This window comes from Anolis sagrei, chromosome 7 (assembly GCF_037176765.1).
Source record: "Anolis sagrei isolate rAnoSag1 chromosome 7, rAnoSag1.mat, whole genome shotgun sequence".
In the NCBI taxonomy this organism is placed as follows: Eukaryota; Metazoa; Chordata; class Lepidosauria; order Squamata; family Dactyloidae; genus Anolis; species Anolis sagrei.
The window spans coordinates 44,280,856-44,302,325 of NC_090027.1; the positions used below are offsets into that span (position 1 = coordinate 44,280,856).

Here is a 21,470-nt window from a genome sequence, read left to right on the forward strand (position 1 = left end):
TGGCCCCATTTCTGAAGGTTGGCTCTGCATCTCGTGGTGCCAGAGCATAGTCTGTTCAGCGCCTTCCAAGTCGCCCAGTCTTCTGTGTGCCCAGGGGGGAGTCTCCCATTTGGTATCAGCGATTGGTTGAGGTTCTGGGTTTGAGCCTGCTACTTTTGGACTCTCGCTTGCTGAGGTGTTCCGGCAAGTGTCTCTGTAGATCTTAGGAAACTATTTCTATTGAAAGGCCTAAACCCTTAAGATGCAGCAACACTACTAGCAGTTTAAACCATTCCTTTTCAGAACTGCTGCACTTGGAAGTCTTTGAGTTCTTTTGGGCTGGCCGTGGCCTCCTTTGCTTTCCAGTTGTCTCCAGTTGCTGCGTCTGTTTTGTCTCTGTGGGCTGGTGAAGCCAAGATCCTTTTGGGGACTCCTCCTTGTAGTGTGGAGTCCCTGGAGAGATCCACAGGCAAAAGAGGGGGGTTTGCTGCAGGAAAAGACAAGACCCCTTTGGGAAAAGCCCCTCTCCTTGTCCCCTTTTTGGCAACTTTGGCACCAGGAGGAGTCTTCCGTGACTGCTCGGTGGAGATCCTCTTGGTTGGTCACACACACAAGCCTTCCTGCTCAGTGGCTAACAGGGGACTGGTTTCTGCTGCAGTCCTTGTCTGGAAAAGGAGGAGAAGGAGGAGGAAATGGAGATGGGGGAGGAGGTGGTGGAGATGGAATAGGAGGATGAGTGGAGGTGGAATTGGAAATGGAAGAGGCAGAGGAGAAGGAGGAAGAGGAGGAGAAGGAGGTGGATATGGAAGAGGAGGAGGAAGGGGAAATAGAGATGGAGGGGGAAGAGGAAGAGAAGGTGGATTGGATATGAAGAGGCAGAGGAGGAGGAAAAGGAAGTGGAAATGGAAGAGGAAGGGGAAATAGAGATGGAGGAGAAGGAGGTAGAGGTGGAAGACGAAGAGGTGGAATTGGAGATGGAAAAGGTGGGGGAGGAGATTGAGGAGAAGGAGGAAGAGGAGAAGGAAATAGGAGATGGAAAAGGAGGGTGAAATAGTGATGGAAGAGAAGGAGGTGGGAATGGAAGAATAGGATAAGGAGGTGGAAATGGAAATGATGGAGGAGGATGAAGAGGAGGTGGAATTGGAGATAGAAGAGGAGGAGGAGGAGGAGGAGGAGGAGGAGGAGAAAGAAATAGAGGTGGAGGAGAAGAAGGAAGAGGATAAGGAAAAGGAGGTGGAAACTGAAGAGGCAGAGGAGGGAAGAGAGATGGAGGAGGAGGTGGAAATGGAAGAAAAGGAAAAGGAAGTGAAAATGGAGGAGAAGGAAGAGAAGTGGAAGGAGTTGGAGATGGAAGAGGTGGAGGAGGGAATAGATGGGGGAAAAGAGGAGGAGAAGGAAAAGGAGGTGGAAATGGAAGAAGAGGAAGAAATAGAGATGGAGGAAAAGGAGGAAGAGGAGAAGGAAAAGGAGGTGGAAATTGAAGAGGCAGAGGAGGGAAGAGAGACGGAGGAGGACATGGAAGGAGAGGAAAACGAAGTGGAAATGGAGAAGGAAGAGGAGTAGAAGGAGTTGGAAATGGAGATGGAGGAGGAGGTGAAATTGGAGATGGAATAGTTGGAGGAGAAGAAAAAGGAGGTGGAAGTGGAAGAAGAGGAGGAAATAGAGTTGGAGGAGAAGGGGGAAGAGGAGAAGGAAAAGGAGGTGGAAATGGAGATGGAGAGGGCCCCTCTTGTGTGGCCCCTGTGCTAATGAGGCTCTGTCATTTGTCTGCTCCTGTTGAAAAAGAATAAGCCACCCAACGTGTGGGAGTGGGGCAGAAGAGGAGGTTCCCTTCCTTCAGGCTTTAAAGCGACTTCCATTCACAGTGGGGCCAAAATTGCGGGTGTTCAGACTTGCATGGAGAGCCAGAGCCAGTGTGCCCCAGACTTGCTCTTTGAGAGCGGGCTGCCCTCTCTGGTTGCTGACCCAAGCGGTTGGCTCTTCTTCCTGAGGCTGGGAACCATGGCTGTGGTGTGAAGGCATGGCCCTGGCCTAGCTGTCTGGAAAGGCAGAGAACTGTTGCGCTGCTGCCAATCCAAACAGTATGTGTGTATGTGTGGCAAATGCCCAGCCTGGCCTGGCAAGGCTGCCTCCTTGGCTGAGGTCAGAGCTGGGCAGCTTCCACAAATGCTCCAAAATGCCAAGGTTGGTGCAAAGAGGGCCTCGTTCTCATGAGATGAAGAGAAATATGGTGTAGTAGAAGGGTGCAAAGGTGGGCAGAGGCAACAACCAGTCCTTTAAGAGTACACAACACTGCTGTGGGCTTGCAGGCACACAGACCCCTTCCAGAAAGCCCTTCCTTGGGGTCATCCAAGCTGCGTGGTCCTCTGAAGGAGCCAAGTATTAATTATCGAGCGAAAGAAGAAAGTCTGCCGCGGCGAAATCAAAACACAGCTGAAGTTTTCCCATCAGGTGGTGGTTTTGCCAAAGTGCCCACTAATTAAAATGCCCAGGCACAATGGCTTTGCAGTAAATACTCATTACCCAAACCCATCAAAAGCCTTTTGCCGCTCCCGGGAAAGGCCACTTGATTTCCTTTGATGCTGCCTTCCTTCCTAATGCGTTTTGATCGGGATTTGAGCATTTCTTTCTCCCCCACAATTAAATGCCATTTATTGGAAAAGCTGCTCAGGGCAGGCGGGTGGTGTTGTGAGGCTCGTGAGGAGGCGCCTGAGATTGCGGTCCAGTGGAACTCTCTGCCCTAGAGTGTGGTGGAGGCTCCTTCTGTGGAGGCTTTGAAACAGAGGCTGGATGGCCATCTGTCGGGGGTGCTTTGAAGGGAATCGAACTTAAGGAGATTCCATCTGAACATGAGGAAGAACTTCCTGAATGGGAGAGCTGTTCAGCAGTGGAACTCTCTGCCCCGGAGTGTGGTGGAGGCTCCTTCTTTGGAGGCTTTGAAACAGAGGCTGGATGGCCATCTGTCGGGCGTGCTTTGAAGGGAATCGAACTTAAGGAGATTCCATCTGAACATGAGGAAGAACTTCCTTACTGTGAGGGCCGTTCAACAGTGGAACTCTCTGCCCCGGAGTGTGGTGGAGGCTCCTTCTGTGGAGGCTTTGAAACAGAGGCTGGATGGCCATCTGTCGGGCGTGCTTTGAAGGGAATCGAACTTAAGGAGATTCCATCTGAACATGAGGAAGAACTTCCTGAATGGGAGAGCTGTTCAGCAGTGGAACTCTCTGCCCCGGAGTGTGGTGGAGGCTCCTTCTGTGGAGGCTTTGAAACAGAGGCTGGATGGCCATCTGTCGGGCATGCTTTGAAGGGAATCGAACTTAAGGAGATTCCATCTGAACATGAGGAAGAACTTCCTGAATGGGAGAGCCGTTCAGCAGTGGAACTCTCTGCCCTGGAGTGTGGTGGAGGCTCCTACTTTGGAGGCTTTGAAACAGAGGCTGGATGGCCATCTGTCGGGCGTGCTTTGAAGGGAATCGAACTTAAGGAGATTCCATCTGAACATGAGGAAGAACTTCCTGAATGGGAGAGCTGTTCAGCAGTGGAACTCTCTGCCCCGGAGTGTGGTGGAGGCTCCTTCTGTGGAGGCTTTGAAACAGAGGCTGGATGGCCATCTGTCGGGCGTGCTTTGAAGGGAATCGAACTTAAGGAGATTCCATCTGAACATGAGGAAGAACTTCCTGAATGGGAGAGCCGTTCAGCAGTGGAACTCTCTGCCCTGGAGTGTGGTGGAGGCTCCTACTTTGGAGGCTTTGAAACAGAGGCTGGATGGCCATCTGTCGGGCGTGCTTTGAAGGGAATCGAACTTAAGGAGATTCCATCTGAACATGAGGAAGAACTTCCTGAATGGGAGAGCTGTTCAGCAGTGGAACTCTCTGCCCCGGAGTGTGGTGGAGGCTCCTTCTGTGGAGGCTTTGAAACAGAGGCTGGATGGCCATCTGTCGGGCATGCTTTGAAGGGAATCGAACTTAAGGAGATTCCATCTGAACATGAGGAAGAACTTCCTGAATGGGAGAGCCGTTCAGCAGTGGAACTCTCTGCCCTGGAGTGTGGTGGAGGCTCCTACTTTGGAGGCTTTGAAGCAGAGACTGGATGGCCATCTGTCGGGCGTGCTTTGAAGGGAATCGAACTTAAGGAGATTCCATCTGAACATGAGGAAGAACTTCCTGAATGGGAGAGCTGTTCAGCAGTGGAACTCTCTGCCCCGGAGTGTGGTGGAGGCTCCTTCTTTGGAGGCTTTGAAACAGAGGCTGGATGGCCATCTGTCGGGGGTTATTTGAATGCAATATTCCTGCTTCTTGGCAGAATGGGGTTGGACTGGATGGCCCAGGAGGTCTCTTCCAACTCTAGGATTCTATGATTTTTAAACAGAATTGCAGGCGTATCTTGCATATTTTTGCTGTTGTTGGGACTGCAATGAAGGTGCATCTTACAATCAACGACTGGAGGCACAAGGTCAGGATTCCGCCTCCCTTCTGTTTGAGCCAGATGAAGATAGAAAGCATGGGGTCCCACCAAGGGGTCTCTCTCTTGCCGTCCTTTGGGAAGCCTCCCCACCCGCACAAGGGCACGTGGCTAACAACCAACCACCTTTGGCTCAGCTCCTTGTTCTGTTGGGATGAGGAGGCTGGAGCCAAGAGCATCTGCCAGGGGAAGCTGCCAGCTCTGGACACAAAGCGGCCTGGGCTTGGCTCCTGCCTCCGTCCTCAGTGTAAAGCCTGGGCAGCCAAGGAGGGCCCCCCCCCCCCCCACCTGGCCACTTAACCGGAGCCTCACCCGGGAGCCTTCCTCCTTTGCACCAGGTCTGCCTGCATCTCCAAGCCAACTTGGCTCCACATCTTTGGTCCTCCTCTGGCCTCGTTCCTTTCCTGCTTCCCATAGTTGGGCTTCTTTTACATTGCATCTATTGCAGCACCACTTTCCATGCCTGGCTGCCTCTTGCGACACCTCTGTGGACCTCATCCCACGACGCTTGGGAAAGCAGAGGGGGCCGTCCTCTTTTCCAGAATTCCATTCCGTTTGTAAGGAAAACTGATAATAATATATTAACCCCCATCCCCTTAGCTTCTGCACAAATCCTCTGCATTCTGAGCAATCATACGCGCGAGTGTCGTCCCCGTCCAACTGTTCAGCAGTGGAACTCTCTGCCCCTTTCCTTTAAATCAAGAAAGGGTAACTCTCGCCATTGTAGAAGTCCCAAATCTAGGTCTGATTAAAGGGGGAAACTACAGCTATAGTGAACTGGTAATATAGCGAAAAGGTGCATTTCCTGTCAAATGCATTCATTTTTATTATTTACTAGCTGTACCCACCACGCGTTGCTGTGGCCAACCTTCCCTCCCTCTTTTTCTCCTTCCTTCCCTTTTTCCTTCCTTTCCTCTTTTTCTTTCCCTATCTCTCATCTTTCTTCCATCTCTACCTGTTTCCTTCCTCCCTTTCTTTGCTCTTTGGTTACATCCTTCCCTCCTTCTCTCCTTCCTTCCTTCCTTCCTTCCTTCCTTATGTTTTGTTCCCTCTCTTCTTCCTTCCCTCTCTTTTTCCTTTCACTTTTTTATTTCTTTCTCTCCTTCCTTGCTTCTCTATCTTTCTTTCCTTCTTTCCCTCCCTCCTACTCTCCTTCCTTCCTTCCTTCCCTTTTTCCCTCCTTCTCTCGTTACTTCTTGACTGTCCCATTTAATATTGTATTTATGTCTTAAAAAGAAGGAAAGGAAGAAGGAAGGAGGGACAGGAAGGAAGGAAAAGAAAGAAATGCTACATACATCTACTGTCCAAAGACCTGGTCCCATGATTTTAATTTCTTTCTGAAAGCCAGGAGGGAGGGAGCGGATCTTACCTCATTTGGGAGTGTGTTCCAAACGCAAGGGGCCGCAGCTGAGAAGGCCCTGACTCGTCCCCGCCAGACGCATTTGTGCTGTTGATGGGAGTGAGAGCAGGGCCTCCCTGGATGATCTTAGATTATGAGGTGGTATGTAGGGGTGGATGCATTCAGACAAGTAAGCTGGGCCAGAACCGTATAGAGCTTTATAGGTCAAAACCAGCACTTTGAAATGAGCTTGGAGATGGACCGGCAACCAGTAGAGCTGGCATAATAGGGGGGTGATATACTCCCTGTATGCTGTCCCGGTTAGTAATCTAGATGCCGGCCACTGGACTAGCTGAAGTTTCCGAACTGTCTTCAAAGGCAGCCCCACATAGAGTGCGTTGCAGTAATCTAGGACCACCATGGCCAAATCAGACTTCCCAGTTGTACTTCCCAACGATGCTATTCTGGGGCTCGTCTTGACCAGCAATCGTGCTGCTATCTCTTTGTGTTGTTTTCTGACTGGGAGCCGATCCCGGCAGAGAGGGTCTTGCAAGTCCTATTATCAGCTGTGAGGACAAGTAACTAACCTGTCTCTCCTTCCTTTCTTTCCCGGACTTCTCCCCCTCAGATCACTTGGTGGCCCACGGGCGCATGGCCGAAAAAGAAGCCCGGAAGAAGTTCAAGCAGATCGTGGCTGCCGTGCACTTCTGCCACTGCCGCAACATCGTCCACAGGGACCTCAAGGCTGAGAACCTGCTCCTGGATGCCAACCTGAACATCAAAATCGCAGGTCCCACATTGTTTACCTTTATTTTATTTATTTACAGTATTTATATTCCGCCCTCTCAGCCCACAAGGGACTCAGGGCGGATTACAATGCACATATGCATGGCAAACACTCAATGCCATTAGACATACAACACACACACACACACACACACACACACACACATATATATATATATATATTATATGACATTTTCTCACCCCGAAGGGGACTCAGGGCAGACTACAATGCACATACACATGGCTAACATTCAGTGCCATTAGATTTATATGCCACCCTTCTCACCCCGAAGGGGACTCAGGGTGGATTACAAGGCACATATACATGACAAAACATTTGATGTCATTAGACATACAACACACACACACATATATGTATAATTTACAACATTTATATGCCGCCCTTCTCACCCCGAAGGGGACTCAGGGCGGATTATAATGCACATATACATGACAAACATTTGATGTCATTAGACATACAACACTCACACACACACACACACACATATATGTATAATTTACAACATTTATATGCCGCCCTTCTCACCCCGAAGGGGACTCAGGGCGGATTACAAGGCACATATACATGACAAACATTTGATGTCATTAGACATACAACACTCACACACACACACACACATATATGTATAATTTACAACATTTATATGCCGCCCTTCTCACCCCGAAGGGGACTCAGGGCGGATTATAATGCACATATACATTACAAACATTCAGTGCCATTAGACATACAACATATCTATATATCTATATCTATATAATTTATGACATTTATATGCCGCCCTTCTCACCCCGAAGGGGACTCAGAGCAGCTTACAAGAGATTTAATATGTATACATACAAGACATTATACTATTAGCATAGTATAATATCAGTATTATGTATTACTATATTGTACTATACCTTTATATTGTTACATTATTAGAAATATTACATGTTATATAAAATATATAATTATAATATCATATTATTATTATTATTATTATTGTATTACATTATAATATTATAAATATCATATGTATCTATATAAATAAAAATGTCATGTTCGTTTGTGGGATTAACATAACTCAAAAACCACTGGGCGAATTGACACCAAAGTTGGACCCAAGACATCTCTCAAGCCAACAAGTGACCATCACTCATGAAAAACACAGCAGAAGAGACTTAAAAAGCCAAAAAATAAATAAATAATACATTACAATGCATACACAAAATGACATATATACACAAACACACACACACATATACATATACATAAATATATGCACACAAAACACATATACACAGACAGGGCCACAGCAACATGTGGCAGGGGATGGCTAGTATACAAAATATTATATTACGTTATATTATATTATATAGACAGGCACAGAAGCAGTTTAACGTTCCAGCTTTCTGGCTTCATGAGGGTATGCTTGATTCCGGCCACAGGGGGAGCTGCTGCTTCACCCTCCACTTTGTGATCCCCAAATCCCTGATGGAGTACTTCCTCATTCTTACACACACTTCTGGAAGGTTTTATGGTGTCGTAAATTAGTTAAATTAGCCTCCTTGTATAAAGTGGTACCTAAATTTCCTACTTGACAGATGCAACTGTCTTTCGGGCTGCGTAGGTCAACAGCAAGCTAGACTATTAATGGTCGGGCGCTCACTCCGACCTGGGCTGGCTTCGAACTCATGACCTCATGGTCAGTAGTGATTTAATGCAGCTGGCTACTAACTAGCTGAACCACAGACCGGTCTTTTCATTGGTGGGGAATTGTTGGACACCCTCTGCCAAGTGTTGTATAAGCTAATTGTGAGTCTATTCCTTATATCATTTCAGATTTTGGATTCAGTAATAAATTCACTCCGGGGCAGCTGTTGAAGACCTGGTGTGGGAGCCCGCCGTACGCGGCTCCGGAGCTTTTTGAGGGGAAGGAGTATGACGGGCCAAAGGTGGACATCTGGGTACGTGATGAAGATGGGCATCAGTGTCCTCTTACTTTGACAGTCCAGTGTTTTGGACTCCAACTCCCACCATTCCTAACAGCCTCAGGCCCTTTCCTTTTCCCCCTCAGCCGCTTAAAAGGAAGGGGCCTGAGGCTGTTAGTGGGAGTTGGAGTCCAAAACACCCGGAGAGAGGGCCCAAATTGGCTCTTCATCCATGTGTTTGTGGGTCCCCAGAAATTGAGGATTTGGCCCATTATTAGTTTCCCTGCTCTCTGTATTCTGAGCCAAAATCCTGGGGCCTCTTTTGTATCTCCTGCAATGCAACACAGCAGACTCAAAAAATATTTTCTACCTCTTGGTTGACTCTAACCCTGTGTTTACTCACAAGGTGTATCTTCTTGCATTGTCAGCATTGAAAATCCAGGCCAAGATTATTTATTTGTTTATTTACTACACATTTTGCTGTGGCCAACCTTCCCTCTTTCTCTCCTTCGTTCTCTCCTTCCTTCCCTCCCTTTTTCCTTCCTTCCTTCTTTCCCGTCTGTCCTTCTCTTCTTCCTTTCTTCTCTCTTTCCTTCCTTCCCCCCTTTTCTTTCTCTTGTGCTGTCGCTCTATTCTTCCTTCTCTCTTTCCTTCTTTCTTTCCCTCCCTCTTTCTCTACATTCCCCCCTTCCTTCGCTCCCTCTTTCCTTCCTTCTTTCCCTTTTTTCTTTCTTTCTTTCTCTCCTTCCTTCCTTCTCTAACTCTCCTTCCTTCCCCCTTTTTCTTTCCCTCCCTCTTTCTCTCCTTTCTTCCTTCTCTACCTCTTTCCTTCCTTCGCTCCCACTTTCCTTCCTTCTTTCCCTTTTTTTCTTTCTTTCTCTCCTTCCTTCCTTCTCTAACTCCCCTTCCTCCCTCCTTTTTCTTTCCCTCCCTCTTTCTCTCCTTTCTTCCTTCTCTACCTCTTTCCTTCCTTCGCTCCCACTTTCCTTCCTTCTTTCCCTTTTTTTCTTTCTTTCTCTCCTTCCTTCCTTCTCTAACTCCCCTTCCTCCCTCCTTTTTCTTTCCCTCCCTCTTTCTCTCCTTTCTTCCTTCTCTACCTCTTTCCTTCCTTCGCTCCCACTTTCCTTCCTTCTTTCCCTTTTTTTCTTTCTTTCTCTCCTTCCTTCCTTCTCAAACTCTCCTTCCTTCCCACTTTTTCTTTCCCTCCCTCTTTCTCTCCTTTCTTCCTTCTCTACCTCTTTCCTTCCTTCGCTCCCACTTTCCTTCCTTCTTTCCCTTTTTTTCTTTCTTTCTCTCCTTCCTTCCTTCTCTAACTCCCCTTCCTCCCCCCTTTTTCTTTCCCTCCCTCTTTCTCTCCTTTCTTCCTTCTCTACCTCTTTCCTTCCTTCGCTCCCACTTTCCTTCCTTCTTTCCCTTTTTTCTTTCTTTCTCTCCTTCCTTCCTTCTCTAACTCCCCTTCCTCCCTCCTTTTTCTTTCCCTCCCTCTTTCTCTCCTTTCTTCCTTCTCTACCTCTTTCCTTCCTTCGCTCCCACTTTCCTTCCTTCTTTCCCTTTTTTTCTTTCTTTCTCTCCTTCCTTCCTTCTCTAACTCCCCTTCCTCCCCCCTTTTTCTTTCCCTCCCTCTTTCTCTCCTTTCTTCCTTCTCTACCTCATTCCTTCCTTCTCTCTTTGCTTCCATGCTTCCTTCTCCCCTTCCTTCCTTCCTTCCTTCCTTCCTTCCTTCCTTCCTTCCTTCCTTCTTTCTTTCCCTCCCACTTTCTCTACTTTCCCCCTTCCTTTGCTCCCTCTTTCCTTCCTTCTTTCCCTTTTTTCTTTCCTTCCTTCCTTCTTTCTTTCTTTCTTTCTTTCCTACTTTCTCTCCTTCCTTCCTTCTCTAACTCTCCTTCCTCCCCCTTTTTCTTTCCCTGTCTCTTTCTCTCCTTTCTTCCTTCTCTACCTCATTCCTTCCTTCTCTCTTTGCTTCCATGCTTCCTTCTTTCTTTCTTTCTTTCCCTCCCTCTTTCTTTTCTTTCTTTCTTTCTTTTCTCCTGAGCGAGGGCTGGGTAAATGACCTTGGAGGGCCGTACCCGTCCCCCGGGCCTTACTTTGAGGACCCCAGGTCTAAGCATTGCATCAGTACCACACCTCTAGGGAGGGGGGGAGGCCCACCGGAGCTGGACGTTGGCCTGACCGTGTGTGTCCTTCCTTCCCCGCAGAGCCTTGGCGTGGTGCTCTACGTCCTGGTCTGTGGGGCCTTGCCCTTTGACGGGAGCACGCTGCAGAACCTGCGGGCGAGGGTCCTGAGCGGGAAGTTCCGCATTCCGTTCTTCATGTCCACAGGTAAGGGGTCCACCAGTAAGGGGGTCTCCTCGGCCAAGCCAACCATGTCTGGCTGGCATTAGCAGCTCCCTTCCCTGTTGTGTGCAAGGGTCCCGGTATCAGGGCTGAGACTGATATACACAAAAGCAAGGTAAGTCCAACGCCATGTTTGGTTGATAAAGAAAATGGAAGTCTTAAGTCTTACAAGGTCCAGTTAAGACTACAGAAACATAAACTGATAACGAGAATGAGAAGGTGCTGTTGGGTGAGTGGGCTTATTAACAAGTCGCCCTAGGGCTGAGAGCGGCGGTTAACAAATGCGGTTAACAAAAGACCCTCCCCATAAATGTACAGCACAGTAACTTACTAGCAGCAGCGTGACCCTGCACCAGGAGCCCAAAGTGACCAAAACAACAAAAAAACACGCAAAGCAATGTTATCTCTTCCAGAAGAGGCTTTTCTTTGTAGTAAAATAATATGGTTGCACTATTTACAAGAACAAGGTTTCTATAACACAAATCAAGTTCTTTATATTTCCTTCTTTGCTTCCACGCTGGGCTTTTTCCTCATGCAGATAAACAGCTTTGCTCTCACAGAGCCTCCCCTCACAATGAACTTATACTGGAGCTTCACACAGTACCGTTTTACATATGACATATGGAGCTTCACACAGTAGCTTTACACACCGAAGCTTTTCACACTGGGTCTTCTCACACTCTGAGGCCTTCTCACAGGCTAAGGCCTACCTCACACAGAGGCTTCTCTCACAGACTAAGGCCTACCTCACACTGTGAGGCCTTCTCTCAGACTAAGGCCTTTCTCCCACTGAGGTTTACCTCAGAGTGGCGGCTACAGGCACACCTGCTTATATAGAACTGCAGTTTTTGCTAAGTCATTGGATCCATTTAAACTTTTCAGTGCTTGACTCACATTTCTGTAATTAAAAATACCTAGTTAATTTTTAATATTTCTGACAGATGCCATATCAAAAAGACAAGCCAAAGAGTACAGAGTCAGGTCAGGGTCAACCACAGGCAATCCCCAGGGTCACAGTCCAGTAGTCAAAACACCTGGAGTTCAGTTTCATGTTCCGTAAGTCAAAAGTCAGGAATCCAAACCAAAGTCAGAGTCGAAAGTCCGTAAGTCGAAAGCCAGGAATGCAGTTGTCTTGGTCTGTATGTCAAAGTCAGGAATTCAGGGAACAAAGATCCAGGACGAGGACACAACTTCAGAGAGGCTCCTTTATTTGGAGGTCTCATCTGAAGCTCCTCTCACCCAGCCTCCACCTTCATCACTGGAGCCTGTGCTCCATGTCCTAGATGCTGACTAACCCTTCCTGGTCTTGCTGGAAATACTGGGAAGACCCCTCCTCTCCTGGAAACCCGTGCAGCCAAGCCAAGCCAAGCCAGAGAGATTGCTGGCCATGGCAAGCACGACCTTGTTTTGGCCCTTTGTGGATGCCGAAGCAACCCGGGAATGGCTTCTCTGCCTGCCTTGGGCTGGCACTCTTTACTGAAGTCTTCACAGGCTCTCCACAAAACCAGCGCTTGCCCATTTCTGCTCTCTTTTCTTGCTGACCCCTTGAATTAATTAATTAATTTTATTTACTATATTTATATACCGCCCCTCTCAGCCCTCAGGCGACTCGAGGCAGTTTACAAGGCAAAATTCAATGCCACAAGCAAGTCCATTTTAAAAACATTAACATAAAATCCTAATAACAGCAATAATAGAATCAAAGAGTTGGAAGAGACCTCCTGGGCCATCCAGTCCAACCCCATTCTGCCAAGAAGCAGAAATATTGCATTCAAATCACCCCTGACAGATGGCCATCCAGCCCCTGTTTCAAAGCTTCCAAAGAAGGAGCCTCCACCACATTCCGGGGCAGGGAGTTCCACTGCTGAACGGCTCTCACAGTCAGGAAGTTCTTCCTCATGTTCAGGTGGAATCTCCTTGTCGTTTGAAGCCATTGTTCCATTGCGTCCTAGTCTCCAGGGAAGCAGAAAGGAAGCTTGCTCCCTCCTCCTCCCTGTGGCTTCCTCTCACATATTTATACAATAAAACATAAGTCATTAGGAAATCCGTATTAAAACATTGTCTAGTCCCATCATACGGTTGTTCTATTACCTTACATCCACTACTCTGTATTTGCAAAAGCTTCCTCGAAAAGCCATGTCTTAAGGGTTTTTTTGAAATGTTAAAAGGGAAGAAGCTGTTCTGATATCTCTGGGGAGGGTGTTCCATAGCCGAGGGGCCACCACCGAAAAGACCTTGTCTCTCGTCCCCGCCAGATGTACTTGTGATGAAGGCGGGACCGAGAGCAGGGCCTCCCTGGACAATCTTAAAGTCCTCGATGGTTCATAAGGGGAGATGCATTTGGACCCCACCCCCCCAGCACCAGTCAGAATGTGCACCCCTCCAAATGCTTTTCAGGAGTCATTTCCCCATGTTTGTGGGGTTGGAGAAGCCTATGAAAGGCGCCCCAAAGCCCTCCTGGTACTTCTGGTGGCATCCATCTTTGCTGCTGCTGCTGCTGCTGTGATCAGGGGGCTGCCTTCTAAGTGGAGGAAGATTAATTTCCAGCCCACTGCAGAGCGGCGTAGGAGTAACTGCCAGCTTCCTGCCGGCGCTTTTTAATCAGAACTCATTGTGACTTAATGGCGGGTGATGCAGCGCCAGGCCGTGATCAATCAGGTAGGAAGCGGCAGCTCCACCGCCCTGAGAGGGAACAGCCAGGCTCTAGTGAGAGGAGCCAAAATGGGGTCCGGGTGAGTGTTGTGTGTGTGTATATGTGTGGATGGGGGTGTTGAGGGGTGCATGGAGATGTCTCCCCTTCTCAGCCACTTCCACATGTCAGTGGCCGTGAGCAAATCTGGCTTTGAGGCAGGGCAAGGGCTGAACTGGCACACAGTTACACTTTGCAGAATTGGATGAAGTAAGCAGGTGATCTGTGTCGCAGCTATGGTGTTGCTGCTTTATAGTTGAGGTTGATTTCAAACATTCAAACCCCCTTCTCGGAAGCTGCGCCCCGTTGAGAAGAATAATACAATCCACAGAAGACAAACTTTCTTCCAATAAAGTAAATGTTTATGCAATAGTCACATAAAAGTTTCAATCCATTGATCCCAATATTCCAGCAAACCTTCCTTGAGCTTTTACAGGAATCTATTCCTCTTCCTCTAGCTCTTGCTTTCTTCACAGTCTCACCATCAGCATACTCTGCTCATACTCTGCTCATACTCTGCTCATACTCTGCTCATACTCTGCTCATACTCTGCTCATACTCTGCTCATACTCTCTACATTCTCAGTCTCTCAATTTGTAATAGCTAAGCTTTCACAGGTGCTGGTCATACAATGACTGGACATGATTCTTGCAACCACTTACCCATTTTTCACTTAAGAAATGATCTAAATAATATAAAACTCTGACAGTCTGCCCTGTTTTTCTGCCTGGGGCCAGCAGTGGCCCTGCTCCAAATCCACCCAAACAGGAGGAGCCCAGGCAACCAGAGATCCCGCTTTACCACTCTCCAAGAGTAGAAGTCCAGCTGTTTCCCAGTGAGCAGGTCCTCAGGGCGTGACTGGTGCCTGTTCTGTTCTTGGCTTCCTTGTTACCTCTCCAACACTGAAATAATTATTCTTATCTTTATTTGTACCCCACTAACATCTCCCGAAAGACTCGGTGCGGCTTACAAAGGCCAAGGCCCTCAATAAAACAACAGCAGAACAAAATGCAACAATAAAACTCAGAAAGCAAACCAATAAACATTAAAGCAATAACAGTAAAACAATAAACAGTAACATCCTGACACATTTAAAACGAAGGGCCGGGCCAAATGTAATGAATAAAATTAAAAGTGCTGGGCATGACAGGTGAAATGTAAGGATTTTAGGGGTAGGTGCGATGTGCAGGCAATCTTAAATCTCTAATTAAGTGCATTTGAGGCATGATGCTGGGAGATTCCTATTCTGGGAAGGCACACTGGAGCAGCCAGGTCTTCAAGCTCTTCCTAAAGACTGCCAACGTTGGGGCTTGTCTGATGTCCTTGGGGAGAGAGTTCCAGATTCGGGGGGCTACCACAGAGAAGGCCCTGTCTCTCGTCCCCACCACATGCGCTTGCGACGCAGGTGGGATTGTGAGCAGGGCCTCTCCAGATGAACGGAGGGATCATGTGGGTTCATATACGGAGATGCGGTCATGCAGGTAGGCAGGTAAGTGCAAACAAAATGTGTGTTTGCACTTGGTGCCTTTGCCAGGATGTCCCCAAAGGGTTTGACAGAGAGAATCCAGCCACCAATGAACAGTTTCTGGATCTGTAGGGCACCCTGGGGCATGGCAAGTGCGCTCTTTGGGAGCTGCTTTGCTTCTTTGCATTCTCCTGTTTGAGATGCAGCCAGCTGCCATAATGAAGGCCAGGAGGCACCAGGCTTGGACCAAATGCAACGTTGTGGAAGAGAGCCCTTGTGGGTGGTGCCGTGGGGAGGGGGAGGCACCCAGGAGGGAAGGGCCGGGGGCTCCAATGCCTCAGTGTCCCCCTCCGGCCGCTGTCTTGCAGAGTGCGAGCACTTGATCCGCCACATGTTGGTGCTGGAGCCCAGCCGGCGGCTCTCCATGGAGCAGATCTGCAAGCACAAGTGGATGAAGCTCGGGGAGGCGGATGCCGAGTTCGAGACGGTGAGTGAGGTCGCAAACAGGGTGCATGAGCTCATTTTGAGTTGTGCACACGTGTTCCTCCCAATTTGCTTCCAGATATTGCTTTGTCCCCACTTCCTCCCCCCGTGTCCCATCACACAGAGCAGGTCAGGAGTCAGCAGAGTTTCAGCTCTTCAGTTTTGTACTTCCCTTGTGCATGCTTGACTGGAAATATAATCCCCAGGCTTTGGGAAGTGTTCAGGAAAGCAGAGGTTTTAAAGACTTGGTGGGGTATCTTAGAAAGACAGGGTTTGTTGGGTGCCAAAACATGGGGCTGAGGTTCCCATCTGCTCCACAGCCTCCAAACCCCTTTCCTCTGTCTTCCTTCCCTTTGGGGGGCAAGTGGCCGCCACTGAGACTGTTTGCACTTTCCAGTTAATAGCCGAGTGTCAGCACCTGAAGGTCGAGCGGCAGATGGAGCCCCTGAATGAAGAGGTGCTGCTGGCCATGGCCGAGATGGGGCTGGACAAGGAGCACACCTTGCAGGTATGCTGGGGTTGCTGCTGGGCATTCTGGGAGAAACGGCTCACCTTTGGCCAGGAGAAGGTGACCTCTTTTGCCTGTCCTCCTGCAGTCGCTGAGCACGGATGCCTACGATCACTACAGTGCCATCTACAGCCTGCTCTGCGACCGCCAGAAGAGGCATAAGAACCTGCGGATTCCCACGCAGCCCGGCCTGCCGAGGGCCATGGCCTTCTCCGCAGCAGCCGTTGCCAGCATCCAGGTCGGTTTTGCACGAGTGGCTGCCCCTTGTGCTTTCCAGGCATGACCTCTTTGCAGGCAAGGGTAGCAGCTCCTCCTACGCAATGGGGAGTGAGTGCAGCCCTGGGCTGTGAGGCCTCTTTGAGCATCCCAGTAGAGCCACCCACCGGCCTCCCTCAGCCAGCCTTTTGTATTGAAAATGTTACTGCTTCCCTTGCCAAGCTTCATACGTGAGGCCTTCTCATAGTGAGGCCTACCTCACACTCTGAGGCCTTTCTCCCACAGTGAGGCTTACTACCACTGAGACCTATTCTCCCACTGAGGTATTCTCTCACACAGAGAGCTCTCTCAGACTGAGGGACACTTGCTTATATTGAACTACAGCTTTGCTGAGTCATTGCATCCATTTAACCCTTCAAGTGCTTGACTCACATTTGTATAATTAAAAATACCTAGTTAATTTTTAATATTTCTGACACATCTAGTAGAGCAAATCACAGGGCCCCCTCAGCCAGCCTTTTGTATTGGAAAAGTTACTGCTTCCCTTGCCAAGCTTCATACGTGAGGCCTTCTCATAACGAGGCCTACCTCACACTCTGAGGCCTTTCTCCCACAGTGAGGCTTACTACCGCTGAGACCTATTCTCCTACTGAGGTGTACTCTCACACTGAGAGCTCTCTCAGACTGAGGCACATCTGCTTATATTGAACTACTTATATTGAGCTCAGCTTTTGCTGAGCCGTTGCATACATTTAACTCTTCAAGTGCTTGACTCAAGTGCTTGACTCACACGTTTGTAATTAAAAATACCTAGTTAGGATACTAGAGACAAAGTTGAAGTCCTTTGGCCACATCATGAGGAGACAGCAAAGCCTAGAGAAGACAATTATGCTGGGGAAAGTGGAAGGTAAAAGGAAGAGGGGCCGACCAAGGGCAAGATGGATGGATGGCATCCTTGAAGGGACTGGACTGACCTTGGAGGAGCTGAGGGTGGTGATGGCCGACAGGGAGCTCTGGTGTGGGCTGGTCCAGGAGGTCACGAAGAAGAGTCGGAGACGACTGAGCGAATGAACAACAACAAAGTTAATTTTTAATATTTCTGACACATCTAGTAGAGCAAACCACCAGCCCCCCTCAGCTAGCCTTTTGTATTGGAAATGTTACTGCTTCCCTTGCCAAGCTTCACACACGAGACCTTCTCATAACGAGGCCTACCTCACACTGAGGCCTTTCTCCCACAGTGAGGCCTACTGCCACTGAGACCTATTCTCCCACTGAGGTGTTCTCTCACATTGAGAGCTCTCTCAGACTGAGGCACACCACATAATGAGGCCTTCCTCACACTCTGAGGCCTTTCTCCCACAGTGAAGCCTACTGCCACTGAGACCTATTCTCCCACTGAGGTGTTCTCTCACACTGAAAGGCTTCTCTCACACTGAGAGCTCTCTCAGACTGAGGCACACCACATAATGAGGCCTACCTCACACTCTGAGGCCTTTCTCCCACCGTGAAGCCTACTGCCACTGAGACCTATTATCCCACTGAGGTGTTCTCTCACACCGAGAGGCTTCTCTCACACTGAGAGCTCTCTCAGACTGAGGCACACCTGCTTATATTGAACTGCAGCTTTTGCTGAGTGTTTGCACCCATTTAACCCTTTCAGTGATAGATTTGTATTATTAATTTCAGTGTATAATACAATTTGTATAATATAATTTCAGTGCTTGATTTGTATAATTAAAAATACTTAGTTAATGTTGAATATTTCTGACACATCCCTAGTTGGGCCACCCACTGGTCCCCCTCAGCCAGCCTTTCATATTGGAAATGTTACTGCTTTCCTTGCCAAGTGAGGAGGACAACTTGCCCAGGCCTCTGTGCCTTGCCATTCTCTAGGAGTCAACCTAGAAAATGGGGCTCTATGTGGAGATGTTCGACTATTGACTCTTTGGATCATGAAGGGGCAAAGCAGGCAGGGCAGAAGCCTTGTGTGTGTGTGTGTGTGCATGTCTACTGTGGTAGCAGTCCTTGCAATTCCTGACAGTGTCTGTGTGTGGCCTTTTGCCTCCCTTGCAGGCAGAGCAAGGAGGCAACACGGTGAGCATCAGCGTCCCTCAGGTGCAGCTCATCAACCCGGAGAACCAGATCGTGGAGGTCGGTGGCTGCTCCTTCCCTTGTCTCCCGTCCTTGGAGTTCCAAGGCCCCCCCAGTTTGCCCTTTTCACGACTGTCCTTGTGTGTGTCTTCCTCTCCTAGACGGACGGGACCATGAACCTGGATTCCGACGAAGGGGAAGAGCCCTCTCCCGAAGCCCTGGTCCGCTACCTCTCCATGCGCAGGCACACGGTGGGAGTGGCCGATCCTCGGTGAGTGGCAGCGTGCGGGGCAGGGGGAAGAGGAGGGGGGGCTGAAGCAGTTGCCCCACCAAAGGGCAAAGGAGTGACCTCAGCAGGGCTTGTCTTTGCAGCACGGAGGTGATGGAGGATCTCCAGAAGTTGCTGCCAGGCTTCCCCCGCGTTGCGCCTCAAGCCCCTTTCTTGCAAGTGGCGCCAAACATGAACATGCCCGCCAACATGCTACCCATGCAGCACCTCCAGCCCACTGGCCAGTTGGAGTACAAGGTAAGGCAAACGCAAGGAACAGAGATTCCACCTGAGCCTCAGGAAGAACCTCCTGACCTCTAGCACCATTCAGCAGTGGAACTCACTGCCTCGGAGTCCGGTGGAGGCTCCCGTTTGAGCAGAATTTCGATGGCCATCTGTCGGAGGTGCTTTGATTGTGCTTTTCCTGCCTGGTAGAGAGAAGGGGGTGGGACTGGGTGGTCCTTGGGGTCTCTTCCAACCCTGGGATTCTCTGAGTCGAACTTCCTGGGACAACAACAGTGGGGGAGCCCTTGCTCCGGCCTGTGTGGCGCGATGCTGAGGCACACGGTGTTTCCTTGCAGGAGCAGTCCTTGCTGCAGCCCCCGACTCTGCAGCTGCTGAACGGGATGGGGCCCCTGGGGCGGAGGGCCTCGGACGGAGGGGCCAACATCCAGCTGCACGCCCAGCAGCTCCTCAAGCGGCCCCGGGGCCCTTCGCCACTCGTTACCATGACGCCAGTAAGTCAGGGAACCAAGAGCTGGTGCCTGGGTTGGCTTTCTCCCTCCCCCTCCATCGCCTCTTTTCCTTCCGAGTTCCTAACTTTCAAGCCATCGGCCCAGGACAGGGCACGGACCTCTTGTGCCTCATCTTGGGACTGACCTTCAGATCAGGAGTCTGTCGTATTTGCATTCCCGGACATTTCCTGTGCACTTCAAGCTGAGGCCTCATTTCTCAGTTGTTTTCCTTTAAAAGTATTTTTCTATTGCATTGGTAGAAATTTAGATAGTTGTTGTTGCCATTATTATTATTATTATTATTATTATTATTATTATTATTAGGATGGTGCCTTCCTGCCTGGAAGAATGGGTGGGCTGGATGGCCTTTAGAGGTCCCTTCCAACTCTATTATTATTATTATTACTATTACTACTACTACTACTATTTTACTGACACAAAACCACAGTATGTCAAGCAAATGAGATCTATATGCTGGATTTCGTATCACAAAATCACAAGTCGAACACTTCCCAAGCGTCTAGGACTGTGTGATGTCAGGTGCCCTTTTGCAGTTGACAGATCATTATTTTATCCATGTTTATTGTTTCCAAATGCCAGCTGAGATCTTTTGGCATGGCACCCAGTGTGCTCATTATTACCACTGGGACCTCCTGGACTGGTTTATGCCAGAGCCTTTGCAGTTTGATTTTGAGGTCCTGACACTTCCCAAGTTTCTAGGACTGTGTGATGTATCAGTGGATAATGCACACAGATCCGAGTACGATGGCCTTTTGTAGCTGACAGATGGTAATTTTGTCAGTGCCAATTGTTTTCAAGTGCAGGCCAAGGTCTTGAGTTCCTGCACCCAGTGTGCCGATCAACACTGGAACACACTTGACTGGCTTGTGCCAGAGTCTTTGCAGCTAAATCTTTAAATTCTCCGCCGCCACCACCACCTCCTCCTCCTCCTCCTCCTCCTCCTCCTCTTCTTCTTTCTTTATTTCTATCCCACCTTCCTCCCTGTAGGAATTCAAGGCAACTCATAAGTAATGTTGGTGCCAATCTGCTTGTTGAGGCACTAGGAAATCCTGCCAAGTGTGTGTGTGTGAGAGAGAGAGAGAGAGAGAGAGCGCATGCCCCCAAAGGGAAGTTTGGGGCAATACATATTTACTTACTTATTTATTTAGAATATTTGTACCCCGCCTTTCTTTGCGGTCAGACTCAAAGCGGCTTACAACATAAGAATATATAAATTCCAGCAGTTAAAATGTGTAAGCAACTGGGTTACTGTAACCAGGCAAGTGGGGTTTATATATCTGTGGAATAGATAGATCTACCTATCTATTGACCTATCTGCCTAGCTACATCTCTATGTATCCATCCATCTCTTTGTCCACCTTTATATCCATCCATCTTTCTGTTTGTCCGTCCATCTATCTGTCTGTCTGTCCGTCCGTCTGTCCATCCATCTTTCTTCCTGTCTGTCTGTCTGTCTCTCCATCTATCCATCCATCCATCCATCTTTCTGTCTCTCCGTCTATCCATCCATTCATCCATCCATCCCTCTTTCTGTCTGTCTATCCATCCATCCCTCCATCTATCCCTCTTTCTGTCTGTCCATCCATCCATCTTTCTGTCTGTTCATGTATCCATCCATCCATCTTTCTTTCTGTCCATCTATCCATCTATCCATCTATCCATCCATCCATCCATTCATCTTTCTTTCCATCCATCCATCCATCCCTCTTTCTGTCTGTCTGTCTGTCTATCCATCCATCCATCCATCCATCTTTCTGTCTGTTCATCTATCCATCCATCCATCCATCTTTCTGTCTGTTCATCTATCCATCCATCCATTCATCTTTCTTTCTTTCCATCCATCCATCCATTCATCTTTCTTTCCATTCATCCATCCATCCATCCATCCATCCATCCATCCATCCATCCATCCATCCATCCCTCTTTCTGTCTGTCTGTCTATCCATCCATCCATCCATCTTTCTTTTTGTCCATCTATCCATTCATCTTTCTTTCCATCCATCCAACCATCCATCCATCCCTCTTTCTGTCTGTCTGTCTATCCAGCCATCCATCCAGCCATCTATCTATCTTTCTATCCCCCTATATCCATCCATCCATCCATCCATCCCTCCATCTCTTATGGCCTTTGGGGTACCTTAGAAGTCTTAGACAGTCCAGTCTC

General features: G+C 48.7%; 1 protein-coding gene across 2 annotated transcripts in view; it reads left to right on the forward strand.

Annotated features, from left to right (window-relative positions):
* Window positions 1–21,470, forward strand: part of SIK3 (SIK family kinase 3) — a 128,997-nt gene that overhangs the window by 66,548 nt on the left and 40,979 nt on the right. For both annotated transcript variants that reach the window (XM_060786977.2, XM_060786978.2), the window contains exons 4-13: window positions 6,405–6,566; window positions 8,406–8,530; window positions 10,690–10,813; window positions 15,351–15,469; window positions 15,863–15,973; window positions 16,062–16,211; window positions 18,266–18,343; window positions 18,445–18,554; window positions 18,656–18,809; window positions 19,133–19,288. In XM_060786977.2, coding sequence (XP_060642960.2) covers window positions 6,405–6,566; window positions 8,406–8,530; window positions 10,690–10,813; window positions 15,351–15,469; window positions 15,863–15,973; window positions 16,062–16,211; window positions 18,266–18,343; window positions 18,445–18,554; window positions 18,656–18,809; window positions 19,133–19,288 — 1,289 coding nt within the window. The remainder of the gene's footprint in view (window positions 1–6,404; window positions 6,567–8,405; window positions 8,531–10,689; window positions 10,814–15,350; window positions 15,470–15,862; window positions 15,974–16,061; window positions 16,212–18,265; window positions 18,344–18,444; window positions 18,555–18,655; window positions 18,810–19,132; window positions 19,289–21,470) is intronic.